This window comes from Trachurus trachurus (genome assembly GCF_905171665.1).
Source record: "Trachurus trachurus genome assembly, chromosome: 12".
In the NCBI taxonomy this organism is placed as follows: Eukaryota; Metazoa; Chordata; class Actinopteri; order Carangiformes; family Carangidae; genus Trachurus; species Trachurus trachurus.
Window position 1 is genome coordinate 25,559,504 of NC_139908.1, and position 19,208 is coordinate 25,578,711.

General features: G+C 43.5%; 1 protein-coding gene across 3 annotated transcripts in view; it reads right to left on the reverse strand.

The window, feature by feature from the left end:
- Positions 1-3,853: 3,853 nt before the first annotated feature.
- Positions 3,854-19,208, reverse strand: part of dennd1a (DENN/MADD domain containing 1A) — a 32,700-nt gene continuing 17,345 nt past the window's right edge. Inside the window, exons 11-22 of one of the 3 annotated variants that reach the window (XM_083983748.1) lie at positions 18,434-18,479; positions 17,505-17,606; positions 17,285-17,410; positions 17,092-17,193; positions 16,534-16,621; positions 14,846-14,886; positions 13,764-13,835; positions 13,610-13,666; positions 13,221-13,373; positions 11,940-12,004; positions 7,618-7,864; positions 3,854-5,357 (exon numbers count right to left, since the gene is read on the reverse strand). In XM_083983748.1, the coding sequence (XP_083839874.1) occupies positions 4,296-5,357; positions 7,618-7,864; positions 11,940-12,004; positions 13,221-13,373; positions 13,610-13,666; positions 13,764-13,835; positions 14,846-14,886; positions 16,534-16,621; positions 17,092-17,193; positions 17,285-17,410; positions 17,505-17,606; positions 18,434-18,479 (2,161 nt within the window). In that variant the 3' untranslated portion in view covers positions 3,854-4,295. Of the gene's footprint in view, positions 5,358-7,617; positions 7,865-11,939; positions 12,005-13,220; positions 13,461-13,609; positions 13,667-13,763; positions 13,836-14,845; positions 14,887-16,533; positions 16,622-17,091; positions 17,194-17,284; positions 17,411-17,504; positions 17,607-18,433; positions 18,480-19,208 lie in introns of those variants that run through there. The other 2 variants (XM_083983747.1, XM_083983749.1) reach the window with 2 other exon arrangements.

Genomic DNA, 19,208 nt, shown 5'->3' on the forward strand with positions numbered 1-19,208 from the left:
AAAGTGAAATGTTCTCAAGTGTCTTGGTTTCAGACCCATTCAGACTGCACACAGTCTGTGTGCTCGCATGTTGTCAACAGTTGGTTTTAAGGAAGAACCAATAGAAATGTTTCCAGAGAATGTAAAAACCACTGAGGAAAACTAGTTGTGAGTGTGTGTGCATCTTGTTCTCAGGCTTATTCATTTGCTGGCTAATTAACTTGTTAGCAGGCTAAGCTAATCAGCACAGACACAGATACCTGCTGAAGAGTGCAACAGGTGACTCCACTAAGCCAAGGTGATGCCCATCAGACACTGAGCGGCTAGCCAACTGTGACTCCACCCTCCTGTCACTCAAAATTTAAAGGGATAGTTCAACATTTTGGCAAATTCGCCTATTGCCTTTAGTCATAGCAGTAGGTTCATTACCTTTAATTATCGGTGCATGTCATTTTAAGATCTGCGGGGCAGAGACGCTAGCTGCTCAGAGAACACAATGGAGGTGAACGGTACAGGTCTGCTGTCCCTCATCAAACTCATCAAATACACAATCCAACAACTCCAAAAATAAAATAATCATGTATAATTATATAACATTATGCCACATGAAGCAAATACTCGGAACTACTTGCACTTTTGAAATCAGTCCGCCCAGCTGCCATATCTGGAATGTAGTTCCGGCTATGCATTTGCCTTGAAAACAACTCCATCTTGTAATGTTACATTAATATTTCATAGCGTGGTGAATATAATACATCCATGGTGGAAACGCGGCTTATGGGACTGACTCACTGTTGGAGACTCACTCTAGTGGTCAGGAGAGGAACTGCAGGTTTTAGTACTTCAGTGTAGACTTTCATGACCAACTGTATAAGGTTAGCTTAGCATAACAGTATATCCAGGCTAACAAAGGGAGGTCAAAACAAATGAAATTTGTCTAAGAAACCAGAGGAATGGAGCACAGTGTTGCAGATTTTAAGATTTTTATATTGGTTTTTAATATTTCTTTTGTACAAGTGGATACTGTGGTGTAGTGACGGTGCTGCTGAAGGGTCTGAGAGTCCCAAAAACATACGTTTCACAGAGGACCTTTGTCTGATGTATAGTGTCATGAAGAGAGTGATAGTAAGTGATGCTGAAGGACAGGATGGACACCTACTAAATGTCACAGGGATATGGTGATTGGACAGGACAGGATGGCTCGCTCAGGACCAACGGACAGCTGAGCATCAAAGGAAAATAATAATGTACAAGACGATGAATGCGTTCTGTGAAGACAAAGCTGTGGAATCAGAATCAACAGAAGCTTTGTACTTTCAGTAGGTGCAGTGAGAGACTTGTCACCACTCTTTAATCAGTCTTGGAATAAATATAGTGTCATCTGTACACAAACACATCAGCAACAAGACCTGCACTGCACTTTGTAGCATTTAGGACCTTTTTGGTGGACACACAGAGGTCACCTGGGGGAGAGGTGAAGGCTGACGAGGGGGGCGAGAGCCACACAGGGTTCTCTGGTGTTACTGATGGAGAAAACTGTGAGAACCGTCACCTCTGCTCTCACATGGATCACAAAGCCTACAGCTCATTAGCCATCACCGTCATCACACACACAGTAGTGTTGGACTAAGGCAAAAAAAACAAAGAAACGAACAAAAAAAAACAATATAATGTGCATGTATGAGCAGGATTCTTGAAATCAACAGAATATACCACGGTGTTTCCAGGTCCCCACATATTTAATCTTATTGAATCAGACAGAAATGTTTAAAATCATCAGGGACAGTGGATTCTGTTGGAGGCAGGAGGTCGATCATGAAGGCCACGAGACAAAAGAAAGAACAACAGCACTGTGCGGCAGGCTAAAACATCGACAGGTGAGCTCGCCACGTCTATTATCTGCTATTAGGAATGTTAGCTGACTATAGCAATAAGACAAGCTAATCATAGAGGGCGACATCGTTACGCTGTTGTGCGACGTAACGTCACTCGCAGGGGGAGAAAATACTGCGGGCTAGTTTTTTCAAGTCACAAATCTCTAACTGATCTACACCGAGCACCACTATGAACTGTGGGTGACGTGGGAGGGTGTGTGCTGTGCAAACAAGTGTGTTAGCGAAGTGGCCACAGGCTGAGAAGTGTTGGCATCTGAGCGTCTTGAAGCAAGGCTGGCACTGAAAAAAAAACAAAAAACAACACAAAATATCCCAAAATAATTCAGATGAGAGGAGTCCAAAATGTCGGACAGTCCACGCTCTGCATCCGTCCTCAGCAGGTCTGATGGTGGTGGTAGGGGTAAAAGGAGGGAAGGTGTGAAAGTCTGTGTATGTGCGTGCATGTGTGTGTGTGTGTGTGTGTGTGGCCTTGCACCCCAGGACCGTTCCTACCTACAGGACAAGGACGCGTCTGTTGCAGTTAAAGACATGATCACCTCCGATCCCATCCACAACATTTGTACAAGGAGAAAAATCATGACAGTCAGAACAAAAACATCACAGAAAAGTGTTCATCATACATCAGTGCACCAAACACAGACTGCGTTATGGTAATAAAAAAAGTCATTTAGAAGTTATAATCCTGAACATTTCAGTCTGCGCCGTTGATCCGTTCTTGTCTTTTTTTTGCATCAGGTCCAGTGCATAGTGTCGGTCTGTCGTCCGTCCCTTTTCAGTTGTGTGACTCCAGCACAGGTTCAGTCAGTGGTAAAAACACAATGCAAATACATTCAAAGGCTGCTGCTCGAAAATTATGCTCAAGATCAACAGAATCAAAAGGGAGAACATGATTTCATGAAAAATCTGAAGGATCGTAACTTGATAATTGATGCTGCGTCTGATGATAAGACTGTTCTATCTATTCAAATGGGTGAGAGCAGGGTGAGCACTCTTACCACATGTATCACTGGACCACAGCTTCCTGTTTCTTACCTACTCTAGGATATTTAACAGTGACATGTGAAAGCGAAGAAGGTGGTAGCAGTTGAAGGTGGTTTCTTATCAGAAGCAGGTGGTGACGGCGGCTGTGGCTTCAGTCATCTCTGTCTTTATAGTATAAGAGGTTAAAATACATCAACTGAGCAGCTACGTGTTCTGGGTGGATCGGAGGCTGCGGTGAGTCTAACCAGAAAGTGACTGATACTAGAAGAGAACAGCTAACACAGGTGTGTGTTTCCACCTCTGGAGACAGATGTTGGTTAGAAAAAAAATCAGGTTTTCTCCTAGACTGTAAATGCTAACGTTAGCTATTTAGCAATAGCAAAACTTACACCTAGCTCCTTTAATGTAGAGGAAACAGTGAGTAATATTACATGATTAAAGGGATAGTTCAACATTTTGGCAATTTCACTTATTGCCATAATCCCTATAGTTATAGCAGTAGGTTCATTACCTTCAGTTATCGGTGCATGTTGTTTTGAGATCTGCGGAGCAGAGACGCCAGCTGCTCAGCGAACACAATGGAGGTGAATGGTACAGATCCCCTGTCCCTCATCAAACTCATCAAATACACAATCCAACAACTCCAAAATGCTCTGGTGGACAAGTTGTGACCTGCACATTCACCACGCTATTAAATTATGATATGATTTCAAATGCGCACATTTAGTGCAGCTACTCCCGTTTAGTACTCAAGACTACTAAAGATTACTACTCAAGAAAGTAGTTCAGAGTATTTGCTTCATGTGTTTTAATGTTACATAATTATACATGATTATTTCATAGTGTGGTGAATGTGATCTGAAGAGCGTTTTGGAGTCGTTGGATTGTGTATTTGATGAGTTTGATGAGGGACAGGAGATCTGTACCATTCACCTCCATTTTGTTCACTGAGCAGCTCACGTCTCTGCCCCGCTGATCTCAAAACAACATGCACCGATAACTAAGGGTAATGAACCTACTGCTATGACTATAGGGATTATGGCAATAGGCGAAGTTGCCAAAATGTTGAACTATCCCTTTAACATGGACTGTCTATTTAGGACCACTGCTGCTGAGGGGGAATATGATTCAGGGAAGGCAGGTCCTAATAACATGAGCTCCAACATACATGTATGGCTCTTCTGGTTGCCATGACGCCACAGTGAATATCAGTTAAACTACACTATCTCCGTTTTCCAATCCGTACTCGGACCCTCTCTGATTCAGAAGTTGTGACAGAACCTGAAGTGAACAGAACCCACAGATGTTTTTAGTGTACTCTCACAAAAAACAAACTCAGAGTACGTCCGTGCGAACGCGTCAGTAACTGCAACAGAGGGTCCTGCAGGAGGTTTAGTGTAGTGACAGAGACGAGCACCTGGACACAGTATTCACAGGGTTCTAGTCAAACGTTTCCCACCTCCTCCTCAGGTCCTCCACCTTCTTTTTGGGCGGCGTCGCCGGCTTGGCCATAGTCAGCAGGTCCCCGAAGGGATCCTGAGCCTTCTGGCCGTCGCTCTCGGGGCGAAGCGGCTTGGCCAGCGCCGCCATGGCCGTGGTGGGGGGCGGCGCCGAGTCCGCCAGGCTGGAGAGGGCGTGGTTGCTGGCGGAGGAGGGGGGCAGGGAGGAGACGGAGGAGGGGAAGGAGGACTGGGGCGGTCCGTAGCCGGGCGGCAGGGTGGAGCCGCCCGGCGAGTGCTGTCTGTAGAGGCCCGGTAGTGTGGAGAAGGACTGTGGATGGGGGGGGGTGTGTAGGTAGGAGCCCGGCGGGGGCCGGCACACTGTACTGAAGGGGTTCCCGCTGACGGTGGGTGAGTAGTGCATCTGGGGGGAGGGGTGCTGCAGGGGGTGGGAGAAAGGGTTGAGCGATATGTGGGGGTGCACCGAGAAGGGGGGCAGGACCTGTGAGTACGAGCGGGGGGGCACCGCTGGTTTGCAGGACGGCGCCGACAGAGCGACGTCCACCCCGTCGTGCAGCGACGTGGAGCCGGTCTGTGCCGAGCTGTTGAGGGGGTCTAGGAGGCTGAGCAGGTCTAGACTGTCCCCCGTGGGCTTCAGCAGGTCTTCATCTGCAGTCATACTCAGAGCCTGCCTGAACTCCTGCCCCCCTAACGTAGTCCTTCCCTCACCGGGTCCTGCCGCTTTAGCGCGGGACTGGGCCGCGGGGGGCGCCAGGACAGTCCCCAGCTCCGGGGTCTTTCTCCCGTGGGGACGTGGAATGGTGATGTTGCCGGGGGTGGAGGGCTCCAGGGGGTCGGGGACCAGGCTGGAGATTTCACAGCTCGGGGAGTGGGCTTCGGGCCGCGCGGGGAGCTGGACAGACGGAGGTCTCTCAGGGGGAGGGGCCGCGCAGACGGGCAGGGCCGGGTCCTCCTGACCCCCGCTCCACAGCTTGTTGTAAGGGTTGGACAGCTTGAGGCCCGGGAGCGTCCGCGAGTGTTCACCCACACTCAGGTCCATCCGCTGCAACACAAGAGATCACTGGTGAGTAGAGATGTTTTTGTCATTTACTTTTTTATAGATTTTTGATTTTGTATATAAACAAACCAAGGGGGCAGTTGTCTGTTTGAGAAGTGAAGCTCACTTCCGCGTTCAAAAAACTGCAATCCCCTCGGCTTCCTCTGGGGGCTGGTACCAGAAGGGAGCATTCTCCATAGACCCCCATGTTAAAATAGCCGACTTTACATCCTCAATAAACATGATCGAAGCCTGGTGTCAGAACGTTTTTTGGTCTCTACCGATAGTTTCTACCCCCGCACACACTCTGAGGGGGGTGATTTTAAAAAAAAAAACTCTACCGTTTTACTGTTATTAGGTTTAAAATTCTGGCCAATTAGGGCACGGAAATGTTGAGTGACAGGTCCGGAGACCGCTGCTTCGGGGTCAGTGGGCGGGCCCTCCAAATCCACCTCTCCAAATATGTCAAGTCAAATCCAACATGGCGCGGTTCAAACCCTCGTAGTAGCGGCACAAAACAGACTCCCCCAAACCAATGGGTGACGTCACGGGTGCTACGTCCATTACAGTCTATGAAACAAACAAACAATGAACATGAAGACCAGACGAGTGCAAAAATATCAAGGGGAAAGTAAAAGCGCACATATGGAGACTGTAAACACCTCCAGTCGTGAAAGTGAGCAATAAGAGACCACTAGCACTTTTGATATATATATTCTGTATATACAAAAAACCTGAAACTTTCTCAGTTACCCCAAACCGATTGAAATTCCAATCAGTTTGAAGGGGGTTATAGTAGCCATTTGTCAAACAAATAAAAGTTTCAATTCAAACTTTAAATTATACAAATCAAATGGCCACTGTTGCACCATGGGTTGTGGTATACTCGGATGGGAACAAAAAACACATAATTTCCAAACAAATCTCCAATTTCAACAAAAAACATGGTTTATTTAAAGCAGAAGTAAGTGGTCCGGTCGTTTTCGCTAATGCTGCGTTCCAGGCAGGCTTTTGAAATCGTAAATTACAGCTTCAAGTCACAACTTACGACTTTGTAGCGTTCCAGGCAACCCACTCGTGTTTTTCCGACCTGTTTTACCGGTGAAAGTCACTATAACGGCCACTCGTAACTTCCGACCGGTGAACTCGTACCAGATCGAACTGGTACGACTTCACGGTCGGAAAAATACGAGTTTCCTTGAACGCACCATAACAGTCCTCGTCCCTACGTCGCCACATTCACGGCGTCCCTTGGCTGCACACACAGCCCTGCATGCCGTTCTCTCTCCTCATTGGATAAAAACTGTAGGATACGAGAAAAGTTTTCTCCTCGGCTCAGAGCAGAGCAGAGGGACTGAGAGACCCGTGTTTCAGACCAAACACTCTATGTAAGTGATTGCTGTCGGAAGATATAACTATTTAAGACTTATATTAACACAAATATATCACTCACTTCTGCTTTAACCAAGAAGCGAGCAAACAAAGAACGAAGAAAATTCATGTGTCACCCAGGTGCATGCTGGTCCCTTACCAACAGCCTACCTACATAATTTCAGGTGCCCCCCTAATGTGCCCAAATGAAACAAAACACAAATAATAAACAAGAAACACCTAAACTAACCAAATAATAAACTAGAATACTAAGAAAAATCTAATCATAATGAAATCAAATAAATTGATTCAGAATAACCAAAACTAAATACTCACTAAATGAAATACTAAACTAAACAGCACTAAATACTAACAATAAATAAAGAGCTCCAAACATGTAAACCATGTACTGTAAACGCACCTAGTGAAGGTAAATTCATGGAAAACCGCTGATGCGCGTTGTCTTCAGGGGCAGTTTTTCAGCAAGCAGTCTCTGTATTTACCTCGAAAACAACTCTGTCTCATAACGTTCCGTTATTATCTCATAGCGTGGTGAATGTGCAGGTCACAACTTGTCCACCAGAGCGTTTTGGAGTTGTTGGATTGTGTATTTGATGAGTTTGATGAGGGAAACCAAGAAATCCCATGAGCCTCTGTAGCGTAGCTCTGAGCAGCTCGCCGCTCTGCTCCGCCGTTCTAAAAATAGCTTGCACCGACAATTAAAGGTAACGAGCCTACTGCTATGACTATAGGGATTATGGCAATGGGCAAATTTGCCGCCGCTGTGTTCATGTAGGCTACATAGCGGTAACCCTGTTATAAGAATGGGCAGCTGGTTTAGGCAGCCTTTACCAGTACCAATAACACTGTAAAGATGAACACGTGGACCTCTGACCTGGTAGGTGAACTTGGCTTGCAGCTCCGCGGGGTCTTTGGGAGTCCTCAGGTCCTCCAGGCTTTTGGCCAAGGTCATCAGCTGGCTGTCCGGCTCGTCGTGGCAGCCGAAGATGTCGCCGAGCAGGTTGACGTTGGAGAACTTCTCGGTGACTGGGCTGGGGGGGGCCGTGTGACTCTCTGCTCCGAAGCCGGGGTCATCTCCCTCTATTAGCTCCACCTCCTTCAGGGAGCGGTACGGCTGAGGCCTGAAGGGACAGTGGGAGTCATGGTCACTTAGTCTTATTACACTAAAACTAAACTAAAAAAAAAAAAACAGAAATAAAAAATCTTGGAAAACATGCTTTCAGAAGTAGAATTAATTAGTGGATCTATGGTCAACAGGATTTTAAGGTTATCTTACAGGTCTAAAAAGCTTCTTGTATTTATCAGATCTGCTTTCATCATTTGAGCCAATGAGAGCTCTCAGGTCCTCTGGAAGCGGCACCAAAGGTCAGAACTAAAACATATGGTGAGTTGTCTTTTCGTTACTATGGCTCCTGAGTTTGGAACAGTCGACCTGAGGACTGAGCAAACTCAAGACTTATCTTAGTCTCTATATATCTTAGTGTAGCTTAAAGCTGAATTAGATTTTATGCCATTTTATTTTGTAGCGCATTTATTTATTTACTTATTTATACATTCATTCACTAATTTATTGTCAGATCAATTACATATTTTTATTGTAGGGGATTAGTTTTTACTCCTTAGTTTTGTATTTGTCTTCATCTTTTAGCACTACTTCCTGTGTTTCCTCATTACAAAGTAATGACAGCGTTTCCTCGGTCGACTCTGGTTTTACCAGCTCCTAACACATTACACACTTTTGTCTACTAGCATGAATGAATTGTCGGTTGAGGGAGGGGTGGGTATTTAATGTCTCACTGTATGTAAAGCACTTTGTGCTACAACTTAACTGTATGAAAAGTGCTATTTTGATTTTTCTGAGTTTTTTTTTTAACATGCTGACATCTCTTCACACCAATGTCGCATTGAAGCCACAGGTTTTAAAACCCTGACTACTGGGGGAACTGTTGGACAGTAAAAGTTGCATTCTATCTGTGTAATACATTAGAATACATGTCAGGATATGATGAACAATATGGACAAAATGTTCATATACAGTGGTCTTCAGTGATCTCATCATCTGATCAACCTAACTGAAAATCCATTCACAGTCACAGCGGCCTGGTGTCTGTTGATGTAGCACTGGACCTGACACATCTGTAATCTTCATCCTGTTGATGGAACAGTTTCCACCACCAGAGCAGATCACTTAGCCTGATACAGAGACGTTCACGGGACGACTGGAGGAGATTATATTACAGAATCTCTACTGCTTGACAAATATGAATTAGATTCTACTGTCAGGTACAAACAAGTTGTGGGAAAACCAGAGGCCGACTATTCAAGAAAATATATGATTACTGAGGAATGTATCAATCATGTAGTGAAGAGACAAGAGGGATTCACCGCACTGGTGTCATCTAGTTCTGGTTGGACCAGTTTGGTGCGTTATTTTCAAAAAAGCTAAATTATTCTGGTGCCACAATGTCTGATGCTGCTCCTTCTACATCTGAATCAGTACATGTGCCAGACACGTACTGGGCCATAGACTGAATTTTTGCAAAATGCCAGCATGCTGTGTCAGGGATATGTTAATACTGTTGACACTCACTGCTCAAAAATTACACCGGTATAATCCCTCAATGTCAAATATCTGTTTCAGGTGTGGTATTTCTGAGGGTATCATTGCACTAGAGTAACTACATTTTGTTTTTGCTATGATGTATGCGACACGCTAACTAAAAATCATGGATACACCGATTCCACTAGATCCAGGACTCTGCAACAAACTGGAAATGACTGTACGTCAGAGTTCCACGAAACTCATTGACATAGCTGTTACTGTTTCCAGAAAATGCATCACAGTAACCTGGAAGTCAGATTCCTCCCTCTCTATATCGAAATGGATATCAGAAATGATGACCTGTCAACCCTTAGAGAAGATCACATATGTCATGAGAAATAGATATGACACCTTTTTAAAGATCTGGCAACCTTTTCTTGATTATATAGAAACATTACCCCTAACAGCTGTGGACTCTCTGTAATCCTTAAACTGGTTCAATTGTAAATTGATATTAATGTCCAGGTTCAATGTTTAAGATGTCTTAGTGACATATGTCACAATGTAATAATTGTCTATTTCTTTCTTTCTTTTTTTATGTATTCATTTTATTTTCTACTTGTTATTATTATTCATTTATTTGTTTGTCTCTATTATTTATACTACCTTACCTGTGGGAATAAGTTGTACTGTTTTTGCATAATTGAAAACTTCAAAATAAATAGTATAGTATATAGTATAGTATTCCAAAAAATAAAATAAAATAAAATAAATACTGTTGACACTTTTCACCTATATTAATAGACATGTATGTGTGAGCTGTGTAGACTGGGGATCAGACTGGGGTCAGGTTGGGCTTTTGCCTTATGAAAAACTTAATCACAAACACACCAAAGCAAACAAAAAAAACCTAATCCTAAACTTCCCTCTAATAAGCATAACACACATACACAGAGCTCTCAGTGGAAAGAAGAAGTAATTTGAGAAAAGCTTATTAAAGAGCCAACACAAAGAGCCAAAGACACAGAGAAAGAGAGAAAGATGCGTACAGAGGAGACCACTCGAAAGGGACGGAGAAGAGAAAGCTGTCAGGAAATCCAGACATGGAGTCATCGTCGTACTGGAGCTCGTCTCCGGACGAATCCTCCGACAGAAAGACTGTGTAGTGACGAGTGGGACGGATAGAGCTACAGCGAGGAGAGGAGACACATGGCTCGTTACAGGTGTGTTAATCAAGTCCAGAAAACAGCAGCAGGAGAAGAGAGAAGCAGTGAGAAGAGGAGGATTAGTACAAGCAGTACAAGATTTCATATTCAATTACATGCTGTGTGTAAGGATTAGTGTTTCACAGTTATCATGCGAAGTCAGTTAAAAAGGAAACTAGACCACATCGACATAGTACAAAGAAATGAACAACATGTGTGTGTCACTGCTGAAAGAAATCAAAAGCTCTGGTTGTGTGTGTTCCACTGAAGCAGCTGTTCACAGCTGGAACACAATAAAAACAGAGGAGAACATCAGTCTGAGGCTCCGACTCAACTCATCATTTCATTATTAGCTTTAATCTGAACCCTCTGTGAATCCACTTGACTCACTCAGCAGAAGCCCTGAGTGGAATCACATCATGTTTCCATTAACTCCACTCCTATTCACACCAAATTAAACAGCTCCTTAAGAATCAGACCGTCCTGATGTGGACCTGTGTCTGCACCACCTGCTGCACACCTGCTGCCACAGCTGTTGTTACTGTCATTCATTCAGGATTACTCGTCATTGATTAAAACCTTTTATTGCCACAAATGCTACACAGTTAGACTTGGTGCTGAAGGCTCCACTCCAAAAAGCTCAGGGTTTTGACAAGAAGCATGTTATGTCGCTCCAGGGAGTGCAATGAATTACTGGCTGCAGTGTTAATGAAACATGATGTTGAGAGGGAAAACACTGGCTTTTCTAGAGTAATTCGAAACCCAAGCATTACGTATCAGGTTTGCATTATCAGCAGATTAAACGATAACGATATGGACAGATATTACATTATTATGCTAATATTTGGCCGATAATATTGCTTTGCTGATATTATCGGACATCCCTTATATCAGCCCTGAACCACCTAGTATTTGGATCCTTACACTGAAGAGCACCAGAGGTAGAGACTAAGAGACAAAGAGACTGATTTACAAACAACTGATACCCATGCAGCACTCCAGGCATGTTTTTTGATTGATCCCTATAAAGCAGTTGTTCTCAAACGTTTTTACATCAAGGACCCCTAAATTGACACAAATTAGACCACGGGCCCCCATTGGACAACATTTTGAAGCAAACACCAAAAATACACAAATATTTGTTCTGAGATGAAGAACGATACTAGAAAAAGGTGGTAAAATTTCTCAAAAGCATTTCTATAAATAAATAAATAATTTCTCAAAAAAAAAAAATTTAAAAATTCAAGAAAAAAAAGTTGGGGACCCCCTTGAATCCTCTCAAGGACCCCTGGGGGTCCCCGGACCCCACTTTGAGAACCATAGCTATAAAGAACCTCGGAGCAGTTTTTACCCCTCCACCTCAGTCACTGACTATCAGGTGTGAACATGTCATGTGTTAGCTACAGCACAGAGAGTGGGGCATGCTGTGTGTAATGGAGGGAGGCTTACTGGTCAATGCTGCTTTCCAGACTCACATTGCTGCTCGGCCTCTTCATCACCATGGGAGGTCGAGCCTGTGGAGGGAAATCAATAGGATGAAAAAACAAAGGAATTAAACAGAAAGACAACTGAGTCTAATAAAGAGGTTTTCTAACGGCGGAGGAGGAGATAGAGTGAGGAGACAGGTTCAGGCTTGTGTCGTGGATTCAGCATCAGCATCATCATCAACACCGTCAGCAGGTGGAGCAGTGGGAGCTCTCTCTCCCCTGACACACTTCAGTGACAAAACACATCGAAGAGTCCACAGATGAGTCTCTATCATCCAGGAGAAGGGGACTTCTTTGAAAACAGCAAACAAACATGTGTTTTCTATAATTTCTCTGACACTAATGCATGTTCAATCAAATCCCTTAAAACACTTTGTAGCATTTTGGTTTGAAAACTGTTCTCTTTTTCTGTGGGTTATAGCTGATTTTCAGATGCCACTGCTCTTTAGTTTATCTTTAGTGTTTTAATTTTTAAACTCTTGAACTGAGCATATTTTTAAATGTATTTATGCTTTGGTTTGTATTTCTGTGCTATGTTAAAGGGATATTTCAATATTTTGGTAAATTCACCTATTGCCATAATCCCTATAGTTTTAGGAGTGTGTTAACTACCTTTAATTTCAGTGCATGTTGTTTTGAGATCAGTGGGGCAGAGACGTGAGCTCTGCAGTATTTCCAGACTACATTCCCGACACGGCTGCTCGGCAGAGTGACTTCAAAAGTGAAAGTAGTTCTGAGTATTTGCTTTATGTGTCATAATGTTACATAATTACACCGTATTATTTCATATCATGGCGAATGTGCTAGTCACAACTTGTCCACGAGAGCATTTTGGAGTTTAGTTTAATGAGGGAAACGTAGAAATACCATGAGCCTCCATTGTGTTAGCTGAGAAGCTCGCGTCTCTGCCTCACCGATCTCAAATCAGCTTGCACCGACAATTAAAGGTAATGAACCTACTGCTAAGACTATAGGGATTATGGCAATAGGCGAATTCACCAAAATGTTAAAATATCCCTTTTAATGTTTGATGTGTGTATACTGTTTTGGCTCCCATTGTTGCACAGCTAATTCCTCCAATGGGGACGAATAACGTGAACTTGAACTACATCTGATGTCACTCCTGCATAATCTCCAGAAATCCACTTAGGAAGAGGAAAGAAAGAAGAGCAGACTTGTTAAAGGATGTCAAATTGTGTAGAAAAATATAATCTGAAGACATTTCAGACTCATCTCTGCCAACCTGTCCAAAGTGCACCGTGATTGGCCTGTGGTCCTCCCAGGGCTGCAGCGGCCCCTCCCTCCTGATGGCGCCGGTAGAGGAGGTAACGCCTACGAGGCTGTCGTCGTCGATGACGGCCGACCCTCCGGTGGACAGGCCGTTCTCCGCCTGCTCCTGGAGAGGGAGGACACAGGGCGGTTGACATGGGTGAAAGGGGAGATGACACTGCAGGGGGAGGGTGAGGGAGGCTGCACGCCGCGGCTGAGGAGGTGGGGTTCAGTTAAGGTAAGTCAGGAGGTAGGGGGAGGTTGTTGGGTGTTTGTTGTGAGGGAGAGACCAAGAAACGTCACTTCCTGTGCTGCCGTCACCAGGGTAACAGTGTTTTACAACGACGGAACAGAGCGGCTCACCTTCTGCTTCAGTCGGCTCTTCACTTCCTTTATGCGCATCTTAGCGTGATCCTTCGCCTGTCAATCAAACACAGAGCCTCGTCACTGTTACGGTCACTTCTACCTCACAACTCTATCAGTTCCAGCTTCCAACAGAATCCAGGGATGTGCTTACAAACTTGTAAACGGTCTTCATGGCCGGGTTTGCCTTGGTCTTCACTGTGTTGAAGATAGCCCCGCCCCCTTTCTGAGAAAATATATTTACACAAAACTTAGTGACAAAGGTATGTAAGGTATAAACAAAAGTCTGCTCACACACAGCAGGTGGTCAAACTGTGTAAGAGCATGAAGCAGCTAACAGCAGCTAATGCTAATCAACTGTTCTACACTATACAGTAGTAATGCAATCATTCATCTGTTCTGGTGTGCCATATTTACTGTCTTTCTTTTATGTATTTATGTATATTTATATATATATATTTTTATATAGCTCTATTCTAATTTATTATTCTCTGTTTTTATCAATGTCATAGCCACAGAAACAAAATTCCGTTCACACATACAAACGTTCTATCTATCTATCTATCTATCTATCTATCTATCTATCTATCTATCTATCTATCTATCTATCTATCTATCTATCTATCTATCTATCTATCGTACTATCTATCTATCGTACTATCTATCGTACTATCTATCTATCTATCTATCTATCTATCTATCTATCTATCTATCTATCTATCTATCTATCTATCTATCTATCTATCTATCTATCTATCTATCTATCGTACTATCTATCGTACTATCTATCGTACTATCTATCTATCGATCGTACTATCTATCTATCGTACTATCGTACTATCGTACTATCTATCTATCGTACTGGCAAACTGGAATCACTCTGTTTATTATTAATGAAATTATGAATGAAAAGTGCCTGTTTGAGCCACCAACAAGAAGTCAGCAATTTTCAGTTTACTCTGCACTTCATTCTGATTTTATGATACTTAATCGGGTTCGTCTTAAAGACTTTTATGAGGCTAAATTGTGAAGCTTGAGTTTTCATTGAACAGCCTACTAATCTAATAAACAGTTTTCCTATGCATCAGCAGCTTAGCATTCTGTGTCAAAGTGGTGGATCAATACACAGACACATGATCTGCACTGGTCGTCACGGCTCCCTGCAGTGTGGCAGAATATGGATTGTTGGAGTATAGATTGAGATGCTGGGTGGAAAACAACATCAGAGCAGCTCACCTTCACAGTGAACAGCCACTGGTGATACATCTTGTCACTGCCTGTGGAGGGAAAGTCACAACAATGAAAGGTCAGAAACATCAGGTCAGGTGCAGTCTGGACTCTTCTCGTGTGTTACAGAGGATATTTGATTATTTAACTGAACTCTTCTTTGTTCCTGTGGTATATTATTAGTTGTCTTAAATTCTTTATTTACGGTTTTATGTTTGCTGCAGTGTTACTGTTATTACCCATGTGGGCAGTAAGATGTTTCTCCACAAGAGGAGGCTGCAGTTTCAGGACTTTGAGGACCACATGTCTCTGACTTTTTAAAGACACTGCCACCAGTAAACCAAGTGGTTCTAAATGTGTGTAGATCTCCCCTGACTCTAACTCGTAAAGATGTGGTCCTTAGATTGCTGCCTTCAAAGTCCTGAAACTAAAGACAGACAAATGGGACAATAAAGGAGGCTATTAAGGTTCTTAACCTGCACAGCTATCAGATCTGCTGCTGATATCACTGTTATGCTGATGGGTAACTGTGTTTATGTTTTATTATGTATACAATATGAGATCATAAAAAGTTGTGCAATTATGACTGTGTTACCATCTTTGAGAAATAAACAACAGACTGTTGCTGTACAACTGAATGTCGGCACTGATGCGTTATTGTCTGTCTTGTTTCTATGTGTGATGCACTTTAAGGTTTATCTTTTAATCTCATTGTGCTGTTGTACAATGACAAATAAACTCTGAATCTGATTCTGATTCTGCTGTAACTCCCCTTGGTGCAAATATCTATTCTCCATGTGATTTCCCCTTGTGGTATTTCTATTGCATTTTATTTATTTTTTATGTTAAAGGGATAGTTCAACATTTTTGAAAATTGGCCCATCGCCATGATCCCCCTAGTAATAGCAGTAGGTTCGTATACCTTTAATTGTTGGTCCAAGCTGCTTTTAGATCGGGGGAGAAGAATACCGAGCGGCACAGCTACACTACGGAGGCTAATGGAATTTCTTGGTTTTGCTCATCAAACTCAGCAAATACACAACCAAAAAACTCAAAAACGCTGTGGTGGACAATTGTGACCTGCACATTCACCACGCTATGAGATAATAGCGGAAAGTTGCGAGATGGAGTTGTTTTAGAGGCAAAGTCGGACTTTACACTCTAGACGGCTGCTCGGCGGAGTGATTTCAAAAGCGCCTGTTTACTGCAGATACGTCCGTATACTACGGCACTGGCTGAGGTGCGCACACTGTGTCCCTCCGACCAGTGGTTCACTGAAGAAAGTAGTTCCGAGTATTTGCTTCACTTCTCTTAACTTTCCGCTATTATCTCATAGCGTGGTAAATGTGCAGGTCACAACTTGTCCACCACAGCGTTTTTGAGTTTTTTGGTTGTGTATTTGCTGAGTTTGATGAGCAAAACCAAGAAATTCCATTAGCCTCCGTAGTGTAGCTGCACCGCTCGGTATTCTTCTCCCCCGATCTAAAAGCAGCTTGGACCAACAATTAAAGGTAACGAACCTACTGCTATTACTAGGGGGATCATGGCGATGGGCCAATTTTCAAAAATGTTGAACTATCCCTTTAATTCATAGCATTGTATGTCAGTGAATGTTCTGTTTTGTAGAAAAATGAAAAATAAAAAGTTCAAAATAAATAAATAAGCACAAATTCCAGATGTTCCTTAGCGTCTCTCACCTGCGTATTCACTCATGTTGATCTCCTCCTCGAAGATGTCACTGAAGCCTTCCCCTGCGTTCAGCCGGTCCAGACGGTTGTCAATGAACTGAGGGGAGAAACATAACAAGTGTGATGCTGTGAGACCAAGACAAAGTGTGTGGGTGTGTGTGTGCGTGTTTGAAAATGTTGTATTGACCAAACATCAGTACGTCAAAGGAGCAGCTGAATCTAACCACAACCATCGGTCCACACAGTCAGTCATCCACATTTGCCAAGCAAATTCATTACACAGCTGACAGTGAGTTAGCGACTGTTATCATATTACTGTAGCCATCGTTCATGATTATAGCATTATGAATCATCAAGTCAGTGACACATGGAGGAGAGGAGTCAAACTGGAGCCTTTAGCAGCTCAAATTACAGACCCCCCTTCAAATTTATGTTGAAGCTTTATGTTAAAATCAATAAAATCCTTTTTTTTTTACCATCAATCTACACTTAAAAAAGACACACTGAAATATCACATTAAAATGAACCATCTCACATATAGACAGGCAGTGAGCAGAGTGTGTGTACCTGTTTGAAGAGCTGCAGCTGGATGGCGTTCTGCAGGAACTGTCTCATGGCACTGGAGCGATGATTCACAAAGGTCTCTTCATTAAATGTTATCGGCTCTCCCTGAAAATGAAGACGAACACGCCGACCGTCAGAGAGCGGCTTTACCACATGACACCTTTCAGATCCACTACCCAGCAGCCCCCGCACTGACCGACTCGATCTGCAGAGCGTTCCTGTAGCTGCCGAACAGAGCTGCCTGAGTCTTGAGGAAGGCTCGGGCCACGCCGTCTCCCGTTGTCGTGGAAACCTTCTTCAGGCGACTTTTCAAAGACGACACCTGTGGGGGAAGCAGACGTCAAAAGGAACGTCAGAACAGGGAACCGCCTGAGACAGTTTTAGGTCCAGGTCTACACCGTGCAGAGGAGACTCACCACGTCATTGGGCAGGCTCTGCAGGTCGTCGAACGGGGTCTCCAGGGTGTTTGTGTCCACGTTGAGGACCACCACGTCATCCAGAGCCATCCCTCGGACTTTCTGTGAGAGGAAGATACAAAGTCACAAACCATGTTTCCATCCACATGTTTTTATTCACATTAAAGGGACATTGTGTAGGAATTACTCCCATCTAGCGTTGTGGTTGTATATCGCAAGCAACTCAATCGTATTTTTTATGCTGCATTCACGTGAAATTGGGCAGACGGACGACGGACGACAGCCGCTGCACGTAACGGCATAAACAAGCCTCTATGTAAACAAGTGGTCCGTCAGCACAAGGCAAAACAATACACGTGACAATATGTTGTCATGGCGATGTGGTATTGTTTACCTGACCCACGTTTTACCGGCTTTCTCTGGACTTCTGTGACTAAAATGACATCTGGTTTGTTACCGACGGCCGTCTGCCCGACTGCAGGTGAATGCAGCATCAGTGTAACGCTCCATTCCTCCTCACTGCGTTACCACGGTGACTTTTCACAGATGCCACCTGGACCTGAGCCGACAGCTCCGGTGTCTCCGCTGAGTTTCCGTGGTTTCCTACCGTCACGCTGCCACTGAACGTAAAAACATGGCGACACCACATGGCAGCCAGCACCGAGCTTACCCGCTCCATGTAGATATGAATGATATGAACGGCTCATTCAGAGCTGAAAGGAACACTTCAGTTTGTTGATGGGGGGGGATTACTGATGAATGAAAAACAGACTTTTGAACGAAATAATCAATTTTCGTGGATAGATAACAGGAGAAGTTATACAATGTCCCTTTAAACTTTATCGATCTTGAGATAATTTGATTGACCAGCAGATGGAAACATGGTTACAGTGACTGTAAAGACACGTGCTTCACTGAGAGTCACCTACCTCCATCAGGCTGGAATGGACTCCGATGAGGTAGGGCATTGGAGCACTGAGAACAGAGAGTCAGAGCTGCTGTTAGAGTCTGCAGATAGACGGGTCATGGAAGTGCTACTGTCTAGGTCTCAACCTAATTGTGTCACAGATATTAAATCATGGATAGCATAGGTTTCTTTAAATGCTCCCTCCTTGCTCCTGGATCTGATCCCACGTGTAAAAATTCAAGTTAAAAATCCAGAGTGTTGTGTGGGTAAAAAAGGCTGTTTGTAGCTTCATTCTTTATTACACTGAAAAGAGGAAATGATACATCCTCTGAGCTGCTACTGTTATGTCTTCAGGACAGGCTGGAGGTTTTCAGAAGGTAAGGAGACAGGCTGGAGAGAGCTGAAGTTCATAGCTGGGGTTTGTTTTACACCCCTGGAGACAGATGTTGGGGAGTAAATGAATCAAGTTTGATGCTGAACTCACAGTGTTTCCTCTAGACTGGTCAGCTGTTTGTTAACATTTGCTATGTAGCAATGACAAAACTCACTCTTTAAAATAAACTACATATACAGTATGTTGTTTGGAATATTCATAAGAATATTACAAACAACACAATAGCTGCAGCAGGAAACAGACAAGATTTAAGACTTGTGTTAATGAAATCTTTGACTATTTAATATATTCTAAGTTGTTTGGACAGATTGTAGATGTATGCCTCTTCTTTTAGGAAAATGAACTCAGTTCTTTTAAATCATACTGTTCAGACCCTGCCAACATTTTGTTTTCAAAGCCTGTA